Below are 22,869 nucleotides of genomic sequence, written 5' to 3'. Positions count from 1 at the left end.
CAGAGTCTCTGCTCTTGATCAGGGGATAGGTGTGGAGTCAGAAGCATTAAAGAGATAAGGGCACACGTATAAAGTATGTTTGCAGTAACAAACATTCCGAGTCGAAGGTTGAACCGCACACATGTTTTAAAAAATATATAACATTTTAGGAATAAGGAAACATTCACTGATTTCTAAAATGGAATTGAAATCCCATACTGATTCTGTACTCGGAAGGGACGTACATAAGACATCTCTTTCATAATAACGAATCGATATGTAATGTATCAATTTTTTGCAGTCAGATTTCACAAAACACTGAAAAAGTACAGATTTCCAAGTTAGGGTGGTAATGTGTTCACAAAAGAGAAGGAGTCCACTTGGGTCTTTTTCCCATTTTGAATTAAAAAGAACGTTTATTAGAAAGTAGGTAGTGGTTCCCTGTGGACTGCCCTTCAAAAAAAAGTTTACTTTCTTGAAAGGAGATCACAGACATGGTGAACTGCTGACCTTAGCAGGCCACCATCACTGTGATTGCCACCAATCGGAGTAAGTCGCAAGTTACAACCTACCTTAATGATACTCATGAAGCAGGTTGGATTTTGAGTCACTCCGAATCCGAATTTAGAGCAGGATGTATGAAACAATGGTTGCAAAATACTGGTCGCAAATTGCAATCAGTTATTTTTGACAAGTTATTAGTATATCAAACCCTAGATTGGCTGCATAAGCACAAGGAACTGCCTACCTGGCTTAGAGAATTACATTTAAGATACCTGCAAGGTCTCTCAGGTGGATACGTGAATGACGACAGAGGAAACATGGTACAGTGCATGTCCATCTGATGAGATTACCACTACTTTTATTACATTGTGGGGAGCTGTCCTTTGTTCCTGCTCTTACTGCAAATCTTTGAAGTACATTCAGTCTCTTTCCCCATAACCACTTTCGCGCACTCCCTATCTACAAGTTTGTACAGAGGGTAACACAGTGTTGCAGGAAAAATATATTATCTGTCTTCTCAAAGATCTGATATGGCAATTCCCACATATAAGTAAAGAGGAAGTTAAATCAGGACAGAGACAGTTGGCAACTGGACTACTCAGAGAAAAAAAACAGACTACAGCAGATAAAACGGCGAAGCAAATATATATATTCAATCAGTTTGAAATGTGTAAAGAAAATTTTCCTACATCCTTTTAATTTTCACTCGCTAGTGGTAAAGTGGAATTTTTGAAAGGATCACCTCAATTTTAAGAAAGTAGGGTTTTACATTTGCAACAATTCTGTGGTCCAGTGCAAGGCTGACATCACTCACCATAACAAGTGCCTTTAGCTGTACACCAGCTGCACGAATATCGCTGTCCCAGGAACTGAAGTCCACTTCATCATCTTCAGCCAGGAATTCTACAGGGGTGCACCATTTTCTGTCTGTTCGGATGCACTTGCCATGCCGCTCTGCAGAAGAAGAGGTAACAAAAAAGACCTTCTGCGATTATCACCACCAATCTGAAGCAGAACATCCTGGAAACACAGCACAATAGGGAAAAAAGGTGTTGGACTTGGCTCTTTTCGGCTAAAGTTCCCTAGACATTTTGCTTCCCCCTAGACCTTTTCTCTGACGTGTTGTTGCCAACTTAGATGCTATGAACACTTTGCCACTGCTAATCAGTGTCAAAGTGCAAGTGCTCCCTGTGTAAAGTGTAATGGTGATTGGTTGTCCATGATTGGTATGTTTGCCTTACTAGTAAAGTCCCTAGTAAAGGGCACTATGTGTTCCAGGGCTGGTAATGCAAATGCTATTAGTGGGCCTGCAGCACTAATTGTGCCACCCACACAAGTAGCTTTAAAAAGGGAACTCAGGTCTGTCACTGCAGGGCCTGTGCACAGTTTGTTAAACTGTCATGTTATTCTGACAAGTCCACCCACTTGCCAGACCTTACCCTTCCCTTTCTATGCACATCAGACACCCCTATGGTAGGTCAATGGTATCCCCTAGGCAGGGTGCAGTGCATGTGAAAGGTAGGACATGTACTAAGGTGTGTACCATGTCCTGACAGTGAAATAATCTCCATTTTGTTTTTCACTGTGGAAAGGCCATCTTGCCCAAAGGATAGAATGGGGAGGCTGTGTAATATGTTTTCCAGCCTATCTTCCCAAAGGCTTGAGATGGAGAGGTGAAGTTTAGTGTGCCTGAACTCACAATGTAATAACGCATCTTTTTATGAAGGTGGTTTTTGCATTGTGGGTTTAGAAGCCACTCTTTTAGAAGTGGCTGGGTTTTTGTGCTCTAACATGTCTGTGTGTCTCTGCCAGGTTGTGGATTGACTGTCTGGATTTCAAAGTGATAGGATCTGGGGAATGTCTTGACCCAGGGGAGGAGGTGAGACAGCAACATGCTGACCTGCATCTGGACTTTAGGGGGAGGAGTAGCCCCTAGAGGTGAAGAGGCCTGGGTTGCAGCCATAAACCAATGGTCCCATCTCCTGCTGAGTGAACGAGAATCCAGACCCCCACTAATCAAAGAAAAAAGGTGTCACTGGCAGGGAGGCACCCTGAACTGATTTGAACAGGGGTCATTGCCCCCCTGGACACAAAGACTTCAAAGACATTTAGGGGTATAACTATAAGCGCTGAAGCCCCTGAACTTTGGAGAATGGCTTGATCAAGATTGTACAAGACTGGAGCTACTTCGTGGTCAAGAGAAACCTTTGCCGAGGAAGAAACAACTGAAGAGATTGAAGGAAAGGACTGACCCTTGCTGTGTGTTCTGGGGCTGGCCTGCAGTTTGCTGTTTTAACCAAGGAAAGGCTAAAGGGACTTTGCTGTGTGCTGTGTCCCCTGCTTGAAAGGACTTTGCTGTGCTGTGTCCTGAAGTTACTTCTCCCCAAGGGCCCGAGGTGAGCTGGCTCCCTGTTGCGGAAACTCAGGAACACAAAAGTTTACAGGAAAGTCTCAGCGTCACTGTGTGCGTGTGCTCTCTGTAGCCTGAGACCCTCGTAAGGAGTGCCCTGTGATCATGGGCACCTGGAGTCCGAACGAGTCTCAGCGACACTGTTTGCGTGTGCTTTATTGCAGTCTGAGCCCTTCGTGAGGATCATCCTGTTATCGTGTGCACCGCGTTCCAAGTGAGTCTCAGTGACGCTGTGTGCGTGTGCTTGGTGCAGCCTGAGACCTTCGTGAGGATTGCCTTGTTGTCATGCACCTGGAATCCAATTGAGTCTCAGCGACGCTGTGTGCATGTGCTTTGTGCAGCCTGAGACCTTCGTGAGGACTGCCTTGTTATCATGCACCCGGAGTCCAATGTGAGTCTCAGCGATGCTGTGTGCGTGTGCTTTGTGCAGCCTGAGACCTTCATGAGGACTGCCTTGTTATCATGCACCTGGAGTCCAAAGTGAATCTCAGCGACGCTGTGTGCGTGTTCTTCGTGTAGCCTGACACCTTCGTGAGGAGTGCCCAGTGATCGTGCACCCGAAGCTCAAGGGAGTCTCAGCGACACTGTGTGCGTGTGCCCCAGAATGCAAGTGAGTCTCAGAGATGCTGTGTGCATGTGCTTGGTGCAGCCTGAGACCTTCGTGAGGATTGCCTTGTTGTCGTGCACCCAGAATCCAAGTGAGTCTCAGCGACGCTGTGTGCATGTTCTTCACGCAGCCTGACACCTTTGTGAGGAGTGCCCAGTGATCGTGCACCCAAAGCTCAAGGGAGTCTCAGCGACGCTGTGTGCATGTGCCCTGTGGCAGCCTGTGATCATCGTAGTAGTAGCTGCCCGGACCGGCACCCCCGGAGGAGCTGAGCCGCCGGCCCGAGCCCGCCGTTGCCTATTCACAAAGATTGCATTGGAGGCCCAAGTCGCTGGAAAAGGAGAGGAGAGTGAGGTCTCACCCCCCAGGTAACATGTGTCGACGCCTGGGGCAGGGTGCGGGCTCAGAGGGAGACACTCTCAGCCGCTTTCATTCTGGCAGCGCAAGCCTCTGCTTCGGCTCTTATCGTGGCTCGTACTGGCCAAGGGAGTGGCAGTACTGGGGCTGGAGTACAGAGCTGCACTTTTTGTTATACCATACCCGTGTTGAGGGCAACTGTTGACAGAGGCTGACTGCGAGTCAGCACGAGTGGCGGAGAGACCGCATAAGGCACCATGATTGGTGCTGGAGAGTATTGCGCATTACCTTATTTCTGCATAACAGAGTACCTGATTGTCGTATTACACCTTGCATCATTTATGCATAACGAACTACCCGATTAGTGTATTACGCATTGCATTATTCCTGCATGATGAACTATTTGATTAGTATACTACGCATGGCATTATTTCTGCATAACGAACTACCTGATTATCGTATGACGCATTGCATTGTTTCTGCATAACGAACTACCTGATTAGTGTATTACGCATTGCATTATTTCTGCATAATGAAGTACCTGGCTGTTGCGTTGCGCATTGCATTATTTCTATATTGCAAGGTGCCTGATTGTTGCGTTACGCATTGCATTACTTTTCCATTACAAAGTGCCTGATTCTAGCATTACGAACTGCATTACATTGTATTAGGACAACAGTGGAATGTTTAAAAGTGCTCATTAATATCGCCAGAACTGACAAGGGCTGGCTGGCCTAACAACCAGCCAGGAGGAATATTACACATACTCATATGTTGGATTTATATTGTGTGGTCTTATCGTATATCTTTTTATATAAAATGTATACCAGTTTTTATAAAACTCGTGTGGAGTCCATTTGTGGTGCCATCATTGGGTTGCTGTGAGCATGGCTGCAAATACTTTACACATTTGGCTTTAAGATAAACCTGGCTGCTCGTGCCAAGCTACCAAGGGGGTAAGCGGGGGCTATATCAGACGGAGTCCTTCCTTTCCCTGACGTGGAAACGCGGGTCCCTATTTGGCCTAAGGCACCTTTCTCAGCCAACCAGGGATCCTGGGTCTAACAAAAGGCAACAAGAAATCAAGCAGAAATGTTTACAAATGCCCCCAAATTTAGCCTCAATCATCAGTGGGAGACTTTTTGATGTACCCACCCCAATAAACCCTGTAACTCTGATTAGAGTTTAATTAAACAGTTTCACTGACAATTATGCCAATTAGACAAAAGCTTCTCATTAAGTAAAGGATGCTATGGTCTCAGTAGGTGTTAAGTGTTGTTGTCACGTTGCCTTCTCTGCTTTGTGATCCAATGCACAGGCACACTACCCTTACGTGCTAAATGGACAGAACAACGTTTACTAGGAGGGGGTCAACCCCTCTCTAGAACATGTAATTTATGGGCAATAACCAAGATCAAGGGCTGGAGAGAGGAAGGAGCAAATGTAGGAAATGCGTTCACATAATTATTCCTTATTATCTACCAACAATCTGTCTTAAGTGACATTGGCCTGCTCCTCGGTGTTCAGTTCTTGATCTGCTGTCCTTTTTTGTTTTGCACTACCTCACTTTCTTCTGTAACCTTTTCTTTTGGGGTTCCCACTGGAGCATTGTGATTTTGATTCTATTCTCAGATACTGTAGGAGGAGTGCATCATAATCATGTGTAGTTAGAACTCAAATTCTGTGTGATTAATGTTACTAAAAAAAATGGGTATGACATAATATAAAGTAACAAAAGATGTTCAAACAGAAAGTTTGAAAAAAGGCGCACTATCCACCTGCCCTGTGAGGTGCAACTGGTAGATCTATACAAGTAAACAAATGTATTCGTACATCGCTACGCTAAGCAAAAGTAAACAAAAAGCACCTATTGTGCCATTTGCAATACAAGTCGTGAAGTAGCACCATAAGTGAAGAATAAAGTAAACTAGACCATGAGTATAATTGAAAACAATTTGGCAATTGAACTTAAAGCAATAACAATAGTGCTGATAACTTAGAAACAACACAGTAGCAAATGGATGTTTTGTGAATCTTCATAAGTTTCTGAGATTCCTCTTTATTTTCTTAGCGTTTTCAAAAAGAAGAACGTCTGGTGTCCCAATGCATTTCGGTGTGACACACACCTTCTTCAGGGGAATACTGTAACAGTATATACATATAGGTATATAAGTAAATTCGAAATAGAAAACAATGTAAATGTCAAAACAAACTTATATATATGTTCAACTGTGGCATTATATGATATTTTATAAACCTTAATATCCAGTTCTACCCAGCCATTTTCAGCATGCAACTGACATGAGAACCATTTTTTAACAACAGACTGAAAAAGGATGCAATAGATGGAAGGAGAAAAAAAAAGAAAAAAGGAAGAACAGAAGATGAAGTTCCTTGAAATAAAGTTTATAGAAGATTGACAACCAAAAAAGTAAAGAAAAAGATAAAAGAAGAATAGAAAGGTCAAGAATACCAAAATGACACCAGTGGGTGTAAAATCGTGATGCCTATTACGAATCAATTGACTATCTCAAAAGTGCCCGTACGAGTGAAAGGTGAATACTGACGTATTAGGTGCTCGAGTGAACCAAGAAACCACCGTAATCTAACCATAATGGCCCGCCTGGGACTCACCTCCCAACGTTCAAATATCAAACATAAAATGTAAAACGAAGCACAAGAGAGGTCCTGGTCCTCGCTCACACAACCTGTGTGTTCAAAAATTAAAAAGAACATACTAGTGTTACCCAAAGATTGGATATGTCAATCAAACGGTAAGGAAATGGTGTATCCGACATTAAAGTATAATTCACTTCACCTCATACATATTACGTATGCGTCCAACTTCAAACGACAGACAGCGCTGTGAGGAACCGTGTCCGAAGACGTCTAAGATTGAAAAAATTGCAAACATAGTGTCGTTAGCTTAATGCCTACAGCGAACGGGCTGAAAAGCGGTTAAGGTTATCTTTGTAGAACCAGTGAGACGTCACCAATACACGTACCTTTTAATACAACGTGCTGTGTAATCTAGAAAGAATCCTGTCATCGGGCAGCAAAGATTCGTTGTAGCTAGAAGCGTGCGAGTGCATATTTAAAAGCCGTAGGAATCATGTGACCAAAGGGAAACTAGTGGATAACGAAAGAGGACTATTACGAGCGCCATGACGGAACGGGTGCCTGATCATGACCACAGTGCCAGTGAAAAGTAAAAGTAGGCAATGAAAAATGCAAGGAACATGAAAGGAAAACCATTTCAAAGGTATCTAAGAAGTAGATGGCAAGAGTGCCATGTAGGAAGTTTTGCCAAAATAGGCAAACAGAATGCATCGGTGAAATAACAATAACAAGCATGAGTCAAATGTAACATATATAACTCAATATAATAAATATAAAATATAAAATGAAATGCATTCTGCAATCCTTAACAGTGGAGATAGCTGTAAAATGTATTAGTAATGCAACCATACTCAATCACAGAAAATGTATCAGTTCTATTTTGTCATTCAAACCCCCAGGGCTCATGGTCTGTAAGAAACGTATCCAAAATGTTTCTCTTTGTGACAGGTGCCTGTTGGGGTCAGCATGTAAGGAATCGGATATCTGCTCGAGTACAGTGAATCGGAGTTGAGGTATGGTATGCTGGTGTGTATTCCAGTGTAATGCCAGACAAGATTTCTGATTAAAAGTGCGGATAGCACTTTTGTGTTCAGTTACCCGTATTTTTACTTTTCGGGTTGTTCTCCCCACATAAACTTGACCACAGGGACATTTGATAGCGTATACTACCATAGCTGTGTTGCAATCTGAAGAATGTTTTAACTTAATGGGTTTGCCCGTGTGTGGATGTGTAAAGGTATCACCCACCATGACATTCCCACAGTGACCACAATTGTAGCATTTACGCATCCCTGAGTGCTTGAGCATGTGTGAATTGGGGGTTCTTTTGGCCAAAATCTCTCTGATGTTCTTAGATCTAGAAAAGGCAAAAATCGGTTTGGCATGAAAGACATTCGTGAAATCATTTTCTTGCTCTATAATCTCCCATCTCCTGATGATACTGCGTTTAATCGCCATAGCTGATGTGGAAAATTTTAAAACACAAACTTCACGTTTAGACTCAGGTTTTTCAGTTTTTTTCAATAGTTGCATTCTGTCCATGCTGTACGCCTTATGTTTCGCCAAGTCCAGAACGGGTGCTGGGTAACCTCTGTCTAAGTATTGTTGATACATGATATCAGTATCAATTTTCCCTTGGTCCTCATCAGAACTGATTCTACGCACCCGGATGAACTGAGATAAAGGTAAGTGGTTTTTCAGGGATTGTGAATGGAAACTCCGAAAATGTAATGCATTATTTCTATCGGTTGGTTTCTTGAAGATCCTGGTCGTTAGTGTAGAGTTGCATTTTTCAATCTGAATATCCAAATAATTAATAGTGGTATCATTGATGGAATGTGTGAATTTAATGTGGGGATGACAGTCATTCAAGCTTGAAATTGCATTCTCCAAAGATTCCTTCGTACCCCGCCATAAAACCAAGATATCATCAATGTATCTGAGATACAGTAGTAGATGTTCAGTCCATGAACTGCTGTTCAAAACATGCTCGTCCTCGAATTTGGCCATGAAGATGTTAGCATATGTAGGTGCCCCGGTAAAACCCATTGATGTGCCAGTCTTTTGAAGATAGAACTGTTGCTTCCAAGAAAAATAGCTGTGGTATAAGCTGAATTGAAGTAACTCAAGCAAAAAAATATTCGAGGTTTCTGCATAATCATGTCGAAGCAACATCCATTCAACCGCCTCAATTCCTTCCCCATGGGGGATTGAGGTGTAGAGGGCTGTAACATCTATGGTAGCAAGGAGCACCTCTTCTGCGTTGGGTAGCATAACTTTTTGAAGTTTATTGAGACAATCCGTGGTATCTTGTACATATGTCACCCATTTCTGAACCAATGGTTGTAAAAAATGGTCGATGAATTTACCTAATGGTTCATGTAACGACCCACAACCTGCCACAATGGGGCGAAATGGTGGGTCTACCGGGTTCTTATGCATCTTGGGAAGCATGTATATGTGTGGCCTTTTAGGGTAGTTGTTACTTAAGAATCTGAAGGTATTTTCGTTGATCCACTTTAAATCTTTGGCTTTTGTCAGTATCGACGACAAAGTTTTTTGAAAAATGTCAGTCGGATCTGTGTCTAAAACCAAGTACGTGTCAGTATCCGAAACATGCTGATCCACTTTGGCCTCATAAAAAGTAGTGTCCATAATTACTAGGGCACCACCCTTATCAGCAGGTTGGAAAGTTAAGTTGCTGTTTGAGGCTAAATTTCTGAGTGTTGTCCATTCTTTCTGACTGAGATTGCTCTTAGTAGTTAAGGCTTGATGAGAATGTAAAAGATCCTTTTTCACAAGAGTTTCAAATAAATCGATAGCCTTGTGACTGGTCGGTGCCATGAAAGTGCTTTTGGGCCTGAATTTTCTTGATGCGATGTCCTCTGCTACGGTGCTAGATGAATCCTGTACGATGTTATGGAAGAACCACCGTAGTCTTAGTTTTCGGGTGAATTTAAAAAGTGCAATTTCTGTTTCCAGTGCATGAGTGCGATAGGTTGGCACAAAAGACATGCCCTTGTTTAATAAGGTTTTTTCGATGGGTTTCAAATGTACACTAGAGATATTCATGATTAATTCCTCCGAGGGTTCCGTCGGCCTCCGTTTGTTGTTGTCTTTTTTGGTACCTTTTCCCCTCCTGATTCGCCTGTAGCACCTCCCGATGTTGACGTTCCCTCTGGGGGATGGTTGGACGTCCGACCCAGGTCTAAAAAAGGTGTTTGTTTGTTCGTGCCACTGGTAGATGGAGTGCTCTCAGTAGTAGCGGTAACCAAAGGAGTGCGAGTGGGAAGTGTGTCTTGCTCAGTTGCAATGCTCTCTTCAGAGGTCGAGGCCTCAGGTTTACGAAAAGTTCTTCTTTGGGCATACACCTCTGCCCAGGTGTACACCTCATCGAGCTTATAGTCAATAGTGTCTCTACGAAATTTCCGCAATTTGCGGTCATGCACTTCTTTTGCATGTTCATCCAATTTATCGTTCATGTCTTTTAGGGTTTGTTGTAATTCCTCAGACGTTAATCTCTGTGAGAGGTCATCTTTCAGGTCCTTAATCTCTACTTCTAGTTCTTTTAGGATAACTGATAGTTCCTCAACTATCAATAAAATCAGATCTAAGGAGCATTTATTCAGAATTGCAAACCATTTATTCATAAACGGTTTATTGAATTTGAATAACATGGGTCTCAGTGCTATACGTAACCCTCTTGGGATCCGCTTGGCTTTGTGATACTGGATAAGTGTGGTTGCATGCAGTCTTTGGTTGATTTCCCGCCTTAATGTGTAATGTAGTTGTTTGAGTAATTGGCTGGTCGATCCGGATGGGGCTTGGAAGGCCCTTGTCTCATCTATGAGAGAGTATATATTTGCTGCTTCTTCAGCAGAATAGCCTTTTGTTTCTGCTTGGTTAGTGGTTAAATGGGAAATGTCATCGAAATCCATGTTGGGTGCTAGTTGTCAAAGGTGAGGCTGATCGGTAAATGACAATGATAACGAATTCAGACAAACTGCACTCCTATGTTTTAAATACAGATTAATCAAAAAGTGCTGATAGTAATCATAGGTTAATCGAAGGTGCTGCCTTTTTATAGCCAGTGCAACCCCTACACAGGCCCTAGAGAGTAACAAAAGATGTTCAAACAGAAGGTTTGAAAAAAGGCGCACTATCCACCTGCCCTGTGAGGTGCAACTGGTAGATCTATACAAGTAAACAAATGTATTCGTACATCGCTACGCTAAGCAAAAGTAAACAAAAAGCACCTATTGTGCCATTTGCAATACAAGTCGTGAAGTAGCACCATAAGTGAAGAATAAAGTAAACTAGACCATGAGTATAATTGAAAACAATTTGGCAATTGAACTTAAAGCAATAACAATAGTGCTGATAACTTAGAAACAACACAGTAGCAAATGGATGTTTTGTGAATCTTCATAAGTTTCTGAGATTCCTCTTTATTTTCTTAGCGTTTTCAAAAAGAAGAACGTCTGGTGTCCCAATGCATTTCGGTGTGACACACACCTTCTTCAGGGGAATACTGTAACAGTATATACATATAGGTATATAAGTAAATTCGAAATAGAAAACAATGTAAATGTCAAAACAAACTTATATATATGTTCAACTGTTTGAAAACGCTAAGAAAATAAAGAGGAATCTCAGAAACTTATGAAGATTCACAAAACATCCATTTTGTTTTCAATTATACTCATGGTCTAGTTTACTTTATTTTTTACCGATCAGCCTCACCTTTGACAACTAGCACCCAACATGGATTTCGATGACATTTCCCATTTAACCACTAACCAAGCAGAAACAAAAGGCTATTCTGCTGAAGAAGCAGCAAATATATACTCTCTCATAGATGAGACAAGGGCCTTCCAAGCCCCATCCGGATCGACCAGCCAATTACTCAAACAACTACATTACACATTAAGGCGGGAAATCAACCAAAGACTGCATGCAACCACACTTATCCAGTATCACAAAGCCAAGCGGATCCCAAGAGGGTTACGTATAGCACTGAGACCCATGTTATTCAAATTCAATAAACCGTTTATGAATAAATGGTTTGCAATTCTGAATAAATGCTCCTTAGATCTGATTTTATTGATAGTTGAGGAACTATCAGTTATCCTAAAAGAACTAGAAGTAGAGATTAAGGACCTGAAAGATGACCTCTCACAGAGATTAACGTCTGAGGAATTACAACAAACCCTAAAAGACATGAACGATAAATTGGATGAACATGCAAAAGAAGTGCATGACCGCAAATTGCGGAAATTTCGTAGAGACACTATTGACTATAAGCTCGATGAGGTGTACACCTGGGCAGAGGTGTACGCCCAAAGAAGAACTTTTCGTAAACCTGAGGCCTCGACCTCTGAAGAGAGCATTGCAACTGAGCAAGACACACTTCCCACTCGCACTCCTTTGGTTACCGCTACTACTGAGAGCACTCCATCTACCAGTGGCACGAACAAACAAACACCTTTTTTAGACCTGGGTCGGACGTCCAACCATCCCCCAGAGGGAACGTCAACATCGGGAGGTGCTACAGGCGAATCAGGAGGGGAAAAGGTACCAAAAAAGACAACAACAAACGGAGGCCGACGGAACCCTCGGAGGAATTAATCATGAATATCTCTAGTGTACATTTGAAACCCATCGAAAAAACCTTATTAAACAAGGGCATGTCTTTTGTGCCAACCTATCGCACTCATGCACTGGAAACAGAAATTGCACTTTTTAAATTCACCCGAAAACTAAGACTACGGTGGTTCTTCCATAACATCGTACAGGATTCATCTAGCACCGTAGCAGAGGACATCGCATCAAGAAAATTCAGGCCCAAAAGCACTTTCATGGCACCGACCAGTCACAAGGCTATCGATTTATTTGAAACTCTTGTGAAAAAGGATCTTTTACATTCTCATCAAGCCTTAACTACTAAGAGCAATCTCAGTCAGAAAGAATGGACAACACTCAGAAATTTAGCCTCAAACAGCAACTTAACTTTCCAACCTGCTGATAAGGGTGGTGCCCTAGTAATTATGGACACTACTTTTTATGAGGCCAAAGTGGATCAGCATGTTTCGGATACTGACACGTACTTGGTTTTAGACACAGATCCGACTGACATTTTTCAAAAAACTTTGTCGTCGATACTGACAAAAGCCAAAGATTTAAAGTGGATCAACGAAAATACCTTCAGATTCTTAAGTAACAACTACCCTAAAAGGCCACACATATACATGCTTCCCAAGATGCATAAGAACCCGGTAGACCCACCATTTCGCCCCATTGTGGCAGGTTGTGGGTCGTTACATGAACCATTAGGTAAATTCATCGACCATTTTTTACAACCATTGGTTCAGAAATGGGTGACATATGTACAAGATACCACGGATTGTCTCAATAAACTTCAAAAAGTTATGCTACCCAACGCAGAAGAGGTGCTCCTTGCTACCATAGATGTTACAGCCCTCTACACCTCAATTCCCCATGGGGAAGGAATTGAGGCGGTTGAATGGATGTTGCTTCGACATGATTATGCAGAAACCTTGAATATTTTTTTGCTTGAGTTACTTCAATTCAGCTTATACCACAGCTATTTTTCATGGAAGCAACAGTTCTATCTTCAAAAGACTGGCACATCAATGGGTTTTACCGGGGCACCTACATATGCTAACATCTTCATGGCCAAATTCGAGGACGAGCATGTTTTGAACAGCAGTTCATGGACTGAACATCTACTACTGTATCTCAGATACATTGATGATATCTTGGTTTTATGGCGGGGTACGAAGGAATCTTTGGAGAATGCAATTTCAAGCTTGAATGACTGTCATCCCCACATTAAATTCACACATTCCATCAATGATACCACTATTAATTATTTGGATATTCAGATTGAAAAATGCAACTCTACACTAACGACCAGGATCTTCAAGAAACCAACCGATAGAAATAATGCATTACATTTTCGGAGTTTCCATTCACAATCCCTGAAAAACCACTTACCTTTATCTCAGTTCATCCGGGTGCGTAGAATCAGTTCTGATGAGGACCAAGGGAAAATTGATACTGATATCATGTATCAACAATACTTAGACAGAGGTTACCCAGCACCCGTTCTGGACTTGGCGAAACATAAGGCGTACAGCATGGACAGAATGCAACTATTGAAAAAAACTGAAAAACCTGAGTCTAAACGTGAAGTTTGTGTTTTAAAATTTTCCACATCAGCTATGGCGATTAAACGCAGTATCATCAGGAGATGGGAGATTATAGAGCAAGAAAATGATTTCACGAATGTCTTTCATGCCAAACCGATTTTTGCCTTTTCTAGATCTAAGAACATCAGAGAGATTTTGGCCAAAAGAACCCCCAATTCACACATGCTCAAGCACTCAGGGATGCGTAAATGCTACAATTGTGGTCACTGTGGGAATGTCATGGTGGGTGATACCTTTACACATCCACACACGGGCAAACCCATTAAGTTAAAACATTCTTCAGATTGCAACACAGCTATGGTAGTATACGCTATCAAATGTCCCTGTGGTCAAGTTTATGTGGGGAGAACAACCCGAAAAGTAAAAATACGGGTAACTGAACACAAAAGTGCTATCCGCACTTTTAATCAGAAATCTTGTCTGGCATTACACTGGATTACACACCAGCATACCATACCTCAACTCCGATTCACTGTACTCGAGCAGATATCCGATTCCTTACATGCTGACCCCAACAGGCACCTGTCACAAAGAGAAACATTTTGGATACGTTTCTTACAGACCATGAGCCCTGGGGGTTTGAATGACAAAATAGAACTGATACATTTTCTGTGATTGAGTATGGTTGCATTACTAATACATTTTACAGCTATCTCCACTGTTAAGGATTGCAGAATGCATTTCATTTTATATTTTATATTTATTATATTGAGTTATATATGTTACATTTGACTCATGCTTGTTATTGTTATTTCACCGATGCATTCTGTTTGCCTATTTTGGCAAAACTTCCTACATGGCACTCTTGCCATCTACTTCTTAGATACCTTTGAAATGGTTTTCCTTTCATGTTCCTTGCATTTTTCATTGCCTACTTTTACTTTTCACTGGCACTGTGGTCATGATCAGGCACCCGTTCCGTCATGGCGCTCGTAATAGTCCTCTTTCGTTATCCACTAGTTTCCCTTTGGTCACATGATTCCTACGGCTTTTAAATATGCACTCGCACGCTTCTAGCTACAACGAATCTTTGCTGCCCGATGACAGGATTCTTTCTAGATTACACAGCACGTTGTATTAAAAGGTACGTGTATTGGTGACGTCTCACTGGTTCTACAAAGATAACCTTAACCGCTTTTCAGCCCGTTCGCTGTAGGCATTAAGCTAACGACACTATGTTTGCAATTTTTTCAATCTTAGACGTCTTCGGACACGGTTCCTCACAGCGCTGTCTGTCGTTTGAAGTTGGACGCATACGTAATATGTATGAGGTGAAGTGAATTATACTTTAATGTCGGATACACCATTTCCTTACCGTTTGATTGACATATCCAATCTTTGGGTAACACTAGTATGTTCTTTTTAATTTTTGAACACACAGGTTGTGTGAGCGAGGACCAGGACCTCTCTTGTGCTTCGTTTTACATTTTATGTTTGATATTTGAACGTTGGGAGGTGAGTCCCAGGCGGGCCATTATGGTTAGATTACAGTGGTTTCTTGGTTCACTCGAGCACCTAATACGTCAGTATTCACCTTTCACTCGTACGGGCACTTTTGAGATAGTCAATTGATTCGTAATAGGCATCACGATTTTACACCCACTGGTGTCATTTTGGTATTCTTGACCTTTCTATTCTTCTTTTATCTTTTTCTTTACTTTTTTGGTTGTCAATCTTCTATAAACTTTATTTCAAGGAACTTCATCTTCTGTTCTTCCTTTTTTCTTTTTTCTCCTTCCATCTATTGCATCCTTTTTCAGTCTGTTGTTAAAAAATGGTTCTCATGTCAGTTGCATGCTGAAAATGGCTGGGTAGAACTGGATATTAAGGTTTATAAAATATCATATAATGCCACAGTTGAACATATATATAAGTTTGTTTTGACATTTACATTGTTTTCTATTTCGAATTTACTTATATACCTATATGTATATACTGTTACAGTATTCCCCTGAAGAAGGTGTGTGTCACACCGAAATGCATTGGGACACCAGACGTTCTTCTTTTTGAAAACGCTAAGAAAATAAAGAGGAATCTCAGAAACTTATGAAGATTCACAAAACATCCATTTGCTACTGTGTTGTTTCTAAGTTATCAGCACTATTGTTATTGCTTTAAGTTCAATTGCCAAATTGTTTTCAATTATACTCATGGTCTAGTTTACTTTATTCTTCACTTATGGTGCTACTTCACGACTTGTATTGCAAATGGCACAATAGGTGCTTTTTGTTTACTTTTGCTTAGCGTAGCGATGTACGAATACATTTGTTTACTTGTATAGATCTACCAGTTGCACCTCACAGGGCAGGTGGATAGTGCGCCTTTTTTCAAACTTTCTGTTTGAACATCTTTTGTTACTCTCTAGGGCCTGTGTAGGGGTTGCACTGGCTATAAAAAGGCAGCACCTTCGATTAACCTATGATTACTATCAGCACTTTTTGATTAATCTGTATTTAAAACATAGGAGTGCAGTTTGTCTGAATTCGTTATCATTATAATATAAAGTAATCCACGTAAAACTAATGAGTTTTCTAAATTGTGTGCATAAAAAAATGTGACTTATAAAGGTCTTTGTCACATTTACATATTAGTATTTTAGAAGAAATTAAAGGATAGACCTATCTCATTGCAGAGCTAAAGAGATAAGGTGTTCCTGTAGACTAATGTTTAGGCATTCATACGTGTCCCGAGAATTATATTCATATCAATGTATTTTGAAGATGACATCTTAAAGTAATCATTTGCATTTGTTCATTCATCAAGAATGGGTACAATATTGAGTCCCAGTTATCCCTTGACGAAACAACTGGAACGATGGTTAACGCAATTTACTAAAGGTTTTTTCAAATGTGGCCACTGTGGCATGTGTAAATATGCGAAAGATAAAACAAAGCAATTTAAAGACAGAAATGATAAAGTGTATAACATTTTGACAAATATCAATTGTAGTACTAAGTATGTTATATACATTATTATGTGCAAATGTGAAAGAATTTACGTTGGAAGCACAATAAGGGCCTTGAAAGATCATGTCATATGAGAGCAATTAAGCAAAATGACATGAGATATCCCATTGCGGAACATGTATATAACTGTAATGCACAAGACCCAACTAAAGTATTTCAATTTTTGGTATAGAACATGTGAAGCTTGACCAATGAGTAGGAAACAGGGTACTTAAATTGCGAAGACATGTGGCAAGGTGGATCATGCGTTTGAGGGCCATGGAGGATGGTCTTAATTTTGACCAAGAGCTTCAATATTTTCTAGGAGACTAGGTGTTGGAGAGTTGTATCAAACCTTTTAGTTGCTTTTGGAGTGTAACATTAGTAGGTTCAATATTAACTGCTCAAATATAACAGAACAATTTGTCATTAATGGGACAATGGGATCTCTAGGCACATGTAGGCTAATTTTAAACTTGATGATCTGCTTGTAAATACTGGAATTTATTTGGATTTGGATTGTGTGTAGGATGATAATCCAGTTATGGTTCATGGGAGATCAATAATTAGATATAAGATATTTGATTCTCGATTTGGACATATGGACCGTTATTTCTTATCTTACTATAACTTCAGATGTTGATTACTTTTAGGAGAATATCAAGGGTCAGTTTTGGTCACAAATATTATCGACAATAATAGAAATATCAATCGCCTATTTAAATTAAATAATTATAATTTGTATTGTTATTCACAGGCTAAAATTTGCTTAGACACTCGATTGGTTATAATCTGCTATTGATATTACATGACTCGATCACTTGATAAAATATAATGCAAATGTTAGCATAAACTTTTCACCACTCCAAGACGGCGCTTAACTGTACTGCTTGCCCCGGAGGAGGGCATTAACGGATGTAAGTTGGAACAGCTACCTCGTCGATTTCTGTGTTTTAAAATAATGGCAGGACCTTAGAAGACACGGGAGTATAGAGAGGTACGTAATATATTATTGTCGGTAAACTTTGGACTGAGATAGCGTGAGCTTACTTGGAAGTTCAAGTGATTAAATTTATTTGTTTGTAGGTCCCCATACTTCAAGGACTCGTGGAGGGATTAACTCTGATTCTAGTGTGGCACTTTTGAGCTATAAAGCGTTAATGAGGAGCATTACTGGACGGCTGTCGAGAAATCTAAAGCCCAAAATACTACATTATTAAACAGTGCAATTGGATTTTGTGGAAGTCAGAGGTGCTGGTCTGCATATTCTCACATATAGTGGAGGTATTGGAAGCATTGTTTTGGGAATATTTCGAACCACGACAGAGTTGGATAAAGAATATGATGACTGATGTGTGGTAAGATAGTCCTGATTTTGGACTGGAATGAATAAGTAAGCGTATTGAGAAAACTATGCCTCATGTGCTTCACATTGCTAATATTACATTTATTACAGTTTGAATTTTCAGGCAATCGATCTGAACAGAAATGTAAGGTACCGATTTACCCATAATGGGTACATTAATTGAGCATGTCATTCACTTGGGCAGATACGATAATAACTTCAGTGACCTGGCTATTAGACACCACAAATAACCAAATGTATATGATATTAAGGATGTATAGAACACGTGATATTTGAATGATATTACTTGAATTTTGAGCGACTATTTCAGTTAATAAGTGCGAACGCATGCACAATCACTGAGCACTGGAATTTGGGTTAAATATCCATCTTAAGCATATTGAACAGTCCCTGTGCATGAGGTTGAAATTTGGGCTCACTTATGATGTTAATTTTATAAATATCTGAACTCCAATTTTTGTATTTGTGTTACTTCCAGCCCTGAGGAAGTCGTTTGGGTCAATCCTTGTAACGACGAAACGCGTAGGGAGTGGAAGATTTTTTGAAAATAAAGAGAAAAACAGAAGCCCAACTGATTACTGTTTTGCCATGATAATTTGTCATATTGTGATTTAATATTGTGCATGTGCATCAACATTTGTGATTAACCAAATCAATCTATGATTGAGCCCTTTAGGGAATTGGGTGTTATTCCCTAAGTTTAATCGCACCGCGGGGTACTGTTAGTACAATTGTGAATATTTGTGTAATATTGTTGGAGCGCTTGGTTACCCTTTTACACCCAGCTGGAGTAGTATTTGTTTTACACTACCTCACTTTCTTCTGTAACTTTTTCTTTTGGGGTTCCCACTGGAGCATTGTGATTTTGATTCCATTCTCAGATACTGTAGGAGGAGTGTATTATAATCATGTGTAGTTAGAACTCGAATAAATTCTGTGCGATTAATGTTACTAAAAATAAAATGGGTATGACATAATATAAAGTAATCCACGTAAAACTAATGAGTTTTCTAAGTTGTGTGCATAAAAAAATGTGACTTATAAAGGTCTTTCTCACATTTACATATTAGTATTGTAGAAGAAATGAAAGGATAGACCTGTCTCATTGCAGAGCTAAAGAGATAGGGTGTTCCTGTAGACTAATGTTTAAGCATTCATATGTGTACCGAGAATTATATTCATATCAATGTATTTTGAAGATGACATCTTAATGTAATCATTTGCATTTGTTCATTCATCAAGAAACTGTATCTGCAATATGTTTATAATGTGCACTTATCTGTAAACCAGTGCACTATTAAGTTGACTAACTTTTGAGGCCTCACGTATAATTTCAATGCAAATAGTCGATGCAGTTTAACATTTTATTTGTGTTTAACCTTCAATGTGGAATGTTTTGTTGCATTTTGTTTCCACTGCAGGTGTGCACAAAGTCTCATTAGTTAAGAGTTTTGTTTTCATTAGATAGCAAGGTACAAGAGGACAAAACTGGCAAGGAAAAACTTTGTAATGAGCAGAGAGACGAGTTCGGAGAAGAATGACCAAAGAGGAATTAAATAGCAATTTATGAATGTGGGAAAGGCTGTGGAAGTATCCAAGTTGTGCCAGAGTCACGGAAATGTACTGGAGAAGGTTAGGTGGGATTGTCTACCTTGAATGCAAATGATATTATGTGCTGTGATTTAGTGAGGGTTCAAGAGACATCTTGGGACTTCATGTGGAGCAGACCTATACTTCTGCTTTATGTGGCTTTATGCTACATGACCCGTGGTTAGAGTGCTTCTACTGAAGACTCTGATAGCTGACACCTTTCTTTTCTAATCCCAAAATTCAAATGCTTTTCAGAGTAGTTGGTCCTATTAAAATAGAGTAGGGGAAGTTAGGGCTAAAGCTTACCACTGAAAATCATCAGTTGCAATTTAATTATTAATTCTTTTTTCTTATTACTTACATTGTGGTTATATAATTTGTAGTATCCTTTATTCTGTATAGGGGAACCTCTTCAGGAGATTTGGACACATTTTATTTGTTTTGTAGTTGTATACCATCATGCTAAGATTGACATATGTAAATCTATTTTTGAATTTATAATTTAATCTTGCTAAACTCATATTCAGTTGAGAACTGGATTATTGTGTTGCCACAATTTGGTTACCCTGTATTGGAATTTTGAATTGTGATTGTGTTCTCCCTCTTACCTCTCATGCAACTAGTAAGATCATCTAGTTGAGGGTAAATGTTTAAATTGGCCCAAGCTCTTTCATTACTCACCTTTCCTTTACAAAACATAAATGATTGTCTCAATTTCTTCATTATCACGTTATGTCCACATGGAAAGAAAATATCATCGTCAGAATTTAGCCTGACGTACATATCTTATCCTAAACATCATTTACAAAAGTATTACTCCATTGAAGTTAATAATAGAACATCTGCACCCAATGAGTTTTTTCATCAATGAATTCAGGACAAAATATGCATGCCAGACTAGTCTCTACCCTTGCACTCCATTTACAAGGCATAACAATAGTACAAAGGGATACATTTTGACATCAAACAAGAAGTGAACGTTATCCCACCCCCGAAGTGATGTCACTTCTGTTACCGGGATTTCTGGGACCCCAGGGACCGGAAACAACGTTTGATGTAGACCTATAGTTTTCTTTCACATATTTCATAACAACACGATCATTGTGAACTATAGATTATAAAAATTCTAAACATACCAGCTGACATTATACTAGTAAAATATATACAATGCTCCCCACATATAACGGCAAGAGAATCATGTATCTGTATTTTGTTATACACCAGCTTCGCAGCAGCTTTTTATACATACTTGAATATAGATTTTTTATAGATGCTGTGCTCGGGGAATTCCGCTGCACTGTCAAGCACTGTAACCTTGGCTGTATCTAAAAACAGGGCTGCCCAGTGAATTCCTTCCATGAAGTGGGGATCTGTGTTAAAGACAAGCATGCAGGGTCTTTCCGCCCCTATTTCACCAGGTATATTGTCACTTGGAAAAAACCTATAAAGTATTTCTTAGCGTATTTATGATGGCTTAAGATATCCCGAATCTGAACAGTGTCCATTTTACAATATTTTAAAGCTAGTCAAACAAAATCTGCCGGTCGTGGTTTAACTGAATGATGTTGTTGAATACAGAGAATAAAACCATGTTCACATTCATAGCCTCGTGCTAAAAAGTATTTCAGCTTTTAGATTCCCGTTTTTGATCAAGTTATAGTGGTCACAGTCTTCCATGTCAGGAGTCAGATCGAAAGTGAACAGCATGTAGCCCACCCCACATCCCTCTCTTGACACAACCACTCTTGAGTCACACAGGTGCTTCACGGTTATCGAAACCAAGCCAGATATTCCCTAATAAAATGAGTGTCTCCAAAGTTGGGTGAGTACAGTTTTGCAGGAATCGCAGCCCCCTCGTGGAACAGTGGCACATAGTTGTTGTCATAGTGTTTAAATGGGTTTGAAGTATAGAGACAGCTAAAAGCCGTGTTATCGACAAAAACTATGATTATACGTTTCTGTAGTTGCCCCCAAAAATACATTTTGCTGCTGGGTTAATATGGTACTTGCTGGGAAGCTGAAATCTTTAGAGCTACTCTTTCAAAAGCATACATGGTGTTCAACAGCTGTAGAGATTTGTCATGAGCCAGTCTGATATTTGGGGACACTTTCAATCTCTTTAGAAAAATACAGACAGTATGACCAGAGTATGCTGTTCTGCATCCCCGCTGATGAGACAGAACGAGTCCTTGTTGCAGTTCAGTTTGATCTTAAGATCGATACCTTTGATGTGCAGTTTATCTTGGAAGGAAAGGTCCGAATGAATACGCCCAAAGTGGTCAAACTGTCTCCTGTTGGTGGCAAGGCTTGCTCTTTTTACAAAACCTTCTTTGTCACCGTCCAGCTCTTTGTCTTCAAAACGTGCAAAAGTATCTTTGCCGAAGAGCCATGCTAATAGTTTTATGTCCAGAGCGTCGCTACTGTAATTTAGAATACACTTGATGTAGGCTCTGTAGTCATACATGTTATCACTTTGCATGATGAGTCGATTCCCGATGGTAATGTTCACCTGATTAAACCTGGTTGCGATGGGGTAAGCGATTGTCGCCATTTAAGTAGCGGCTGGTATGTTGGCACCGTCCGCTTTTACAATTTTATAGACATGATGCAGCAGAGTATTGTTGAGTTCCAGATACATATCCAATGACCCTGACACAAAAAACTCTATCGGCGCCAATGGTGTCAAAGTAACTAGAGGCGATACTTCCATAAAGAACTGTTTTGATGCTAGTCCGACCATGGTTTCAGGTTGCTGCATTAAAAAAAATATTTATGCTAATGGGTGTTCTCTTGTTCTTTGATTCTCTCTTCCACCTTACGGATCTTCTTTTGTTAGCGCCTTTTGACAATTGTCTCAGTTTTTTTTTATAGGGAGCCAGTGGACCCCTATGCCTCAAAGATCTGCGCTTCCTTTTAATACTTGTGGTTGACCTGTACACAAGTCGCGCTTCTTCTTGGGGCTGTTTGCTCATGCATTTGGTGACAAACAGAAGTCACAGATCCCAGCACATCCTGGGCAATCTTCGAGGCAGCCGCTTTACCGTGGGGTTTTGCAAATTCATATCCTGTTTTCAAGAACGGCATAGTTCTTTGAAATAAACTACTGAAAAAAAACTCCCAGACCAGCCCCGTACATAACAGGGGCCTCTTGAAAGAATGGCAGACCTCCATATCCTGCCTGGTGTCTGTAATAGTCCCTATACAAAGAGGGGTTCATGTATGTTTTCATGATCACCATGATGACTTCTTAATATTCGCTG

The 22,869-nt window shown here is 40.2% G+C and overlaps 1 protein-coding gene across 2 annotated transcripts in view; it reads right to left on the bottom strand.

Moving 5' to 3' along the window:
* Nucleotides 1-22,869, bottom strand: part of LOC146785479 (nuclear body protein SP140-like protein) — a 509,550-nt gene that overhangs the window by 171,694 nt on the left and 314,987 nt on the right. For both annotated transcript variants that reach the window (XM_085634556.1, XM_085634557.1), the window contains exon 11: nucleotides 1,298-1,437. In XM_085634556.1, coding sequence (XP_085490682.1) covers nucleotides 1,298-1,437 — 140 coding nt within the window. The remainder of the gene's footprint in view (nucleotides 1-1,297; nucleotides 1,438-22,869) is intronic.

Source organism: Triturus cristatus, chromosome 11, assembly GCF_964204655.1.
Source record: "Triturus cristatus chromosome 11, aTriCri1.1, whole genome shotgun sequence".
NCBI lineage: Eukaryota > Metazoa > Chordata > Amphibia > Caudata > Salamandridae > Triturus > Triturus cristatus.
The sequence above is the reverse complement of the archived record's forward strand: the minus strand, read 5'-3'. Positions and strand labels throughout refer to the sequence as shown.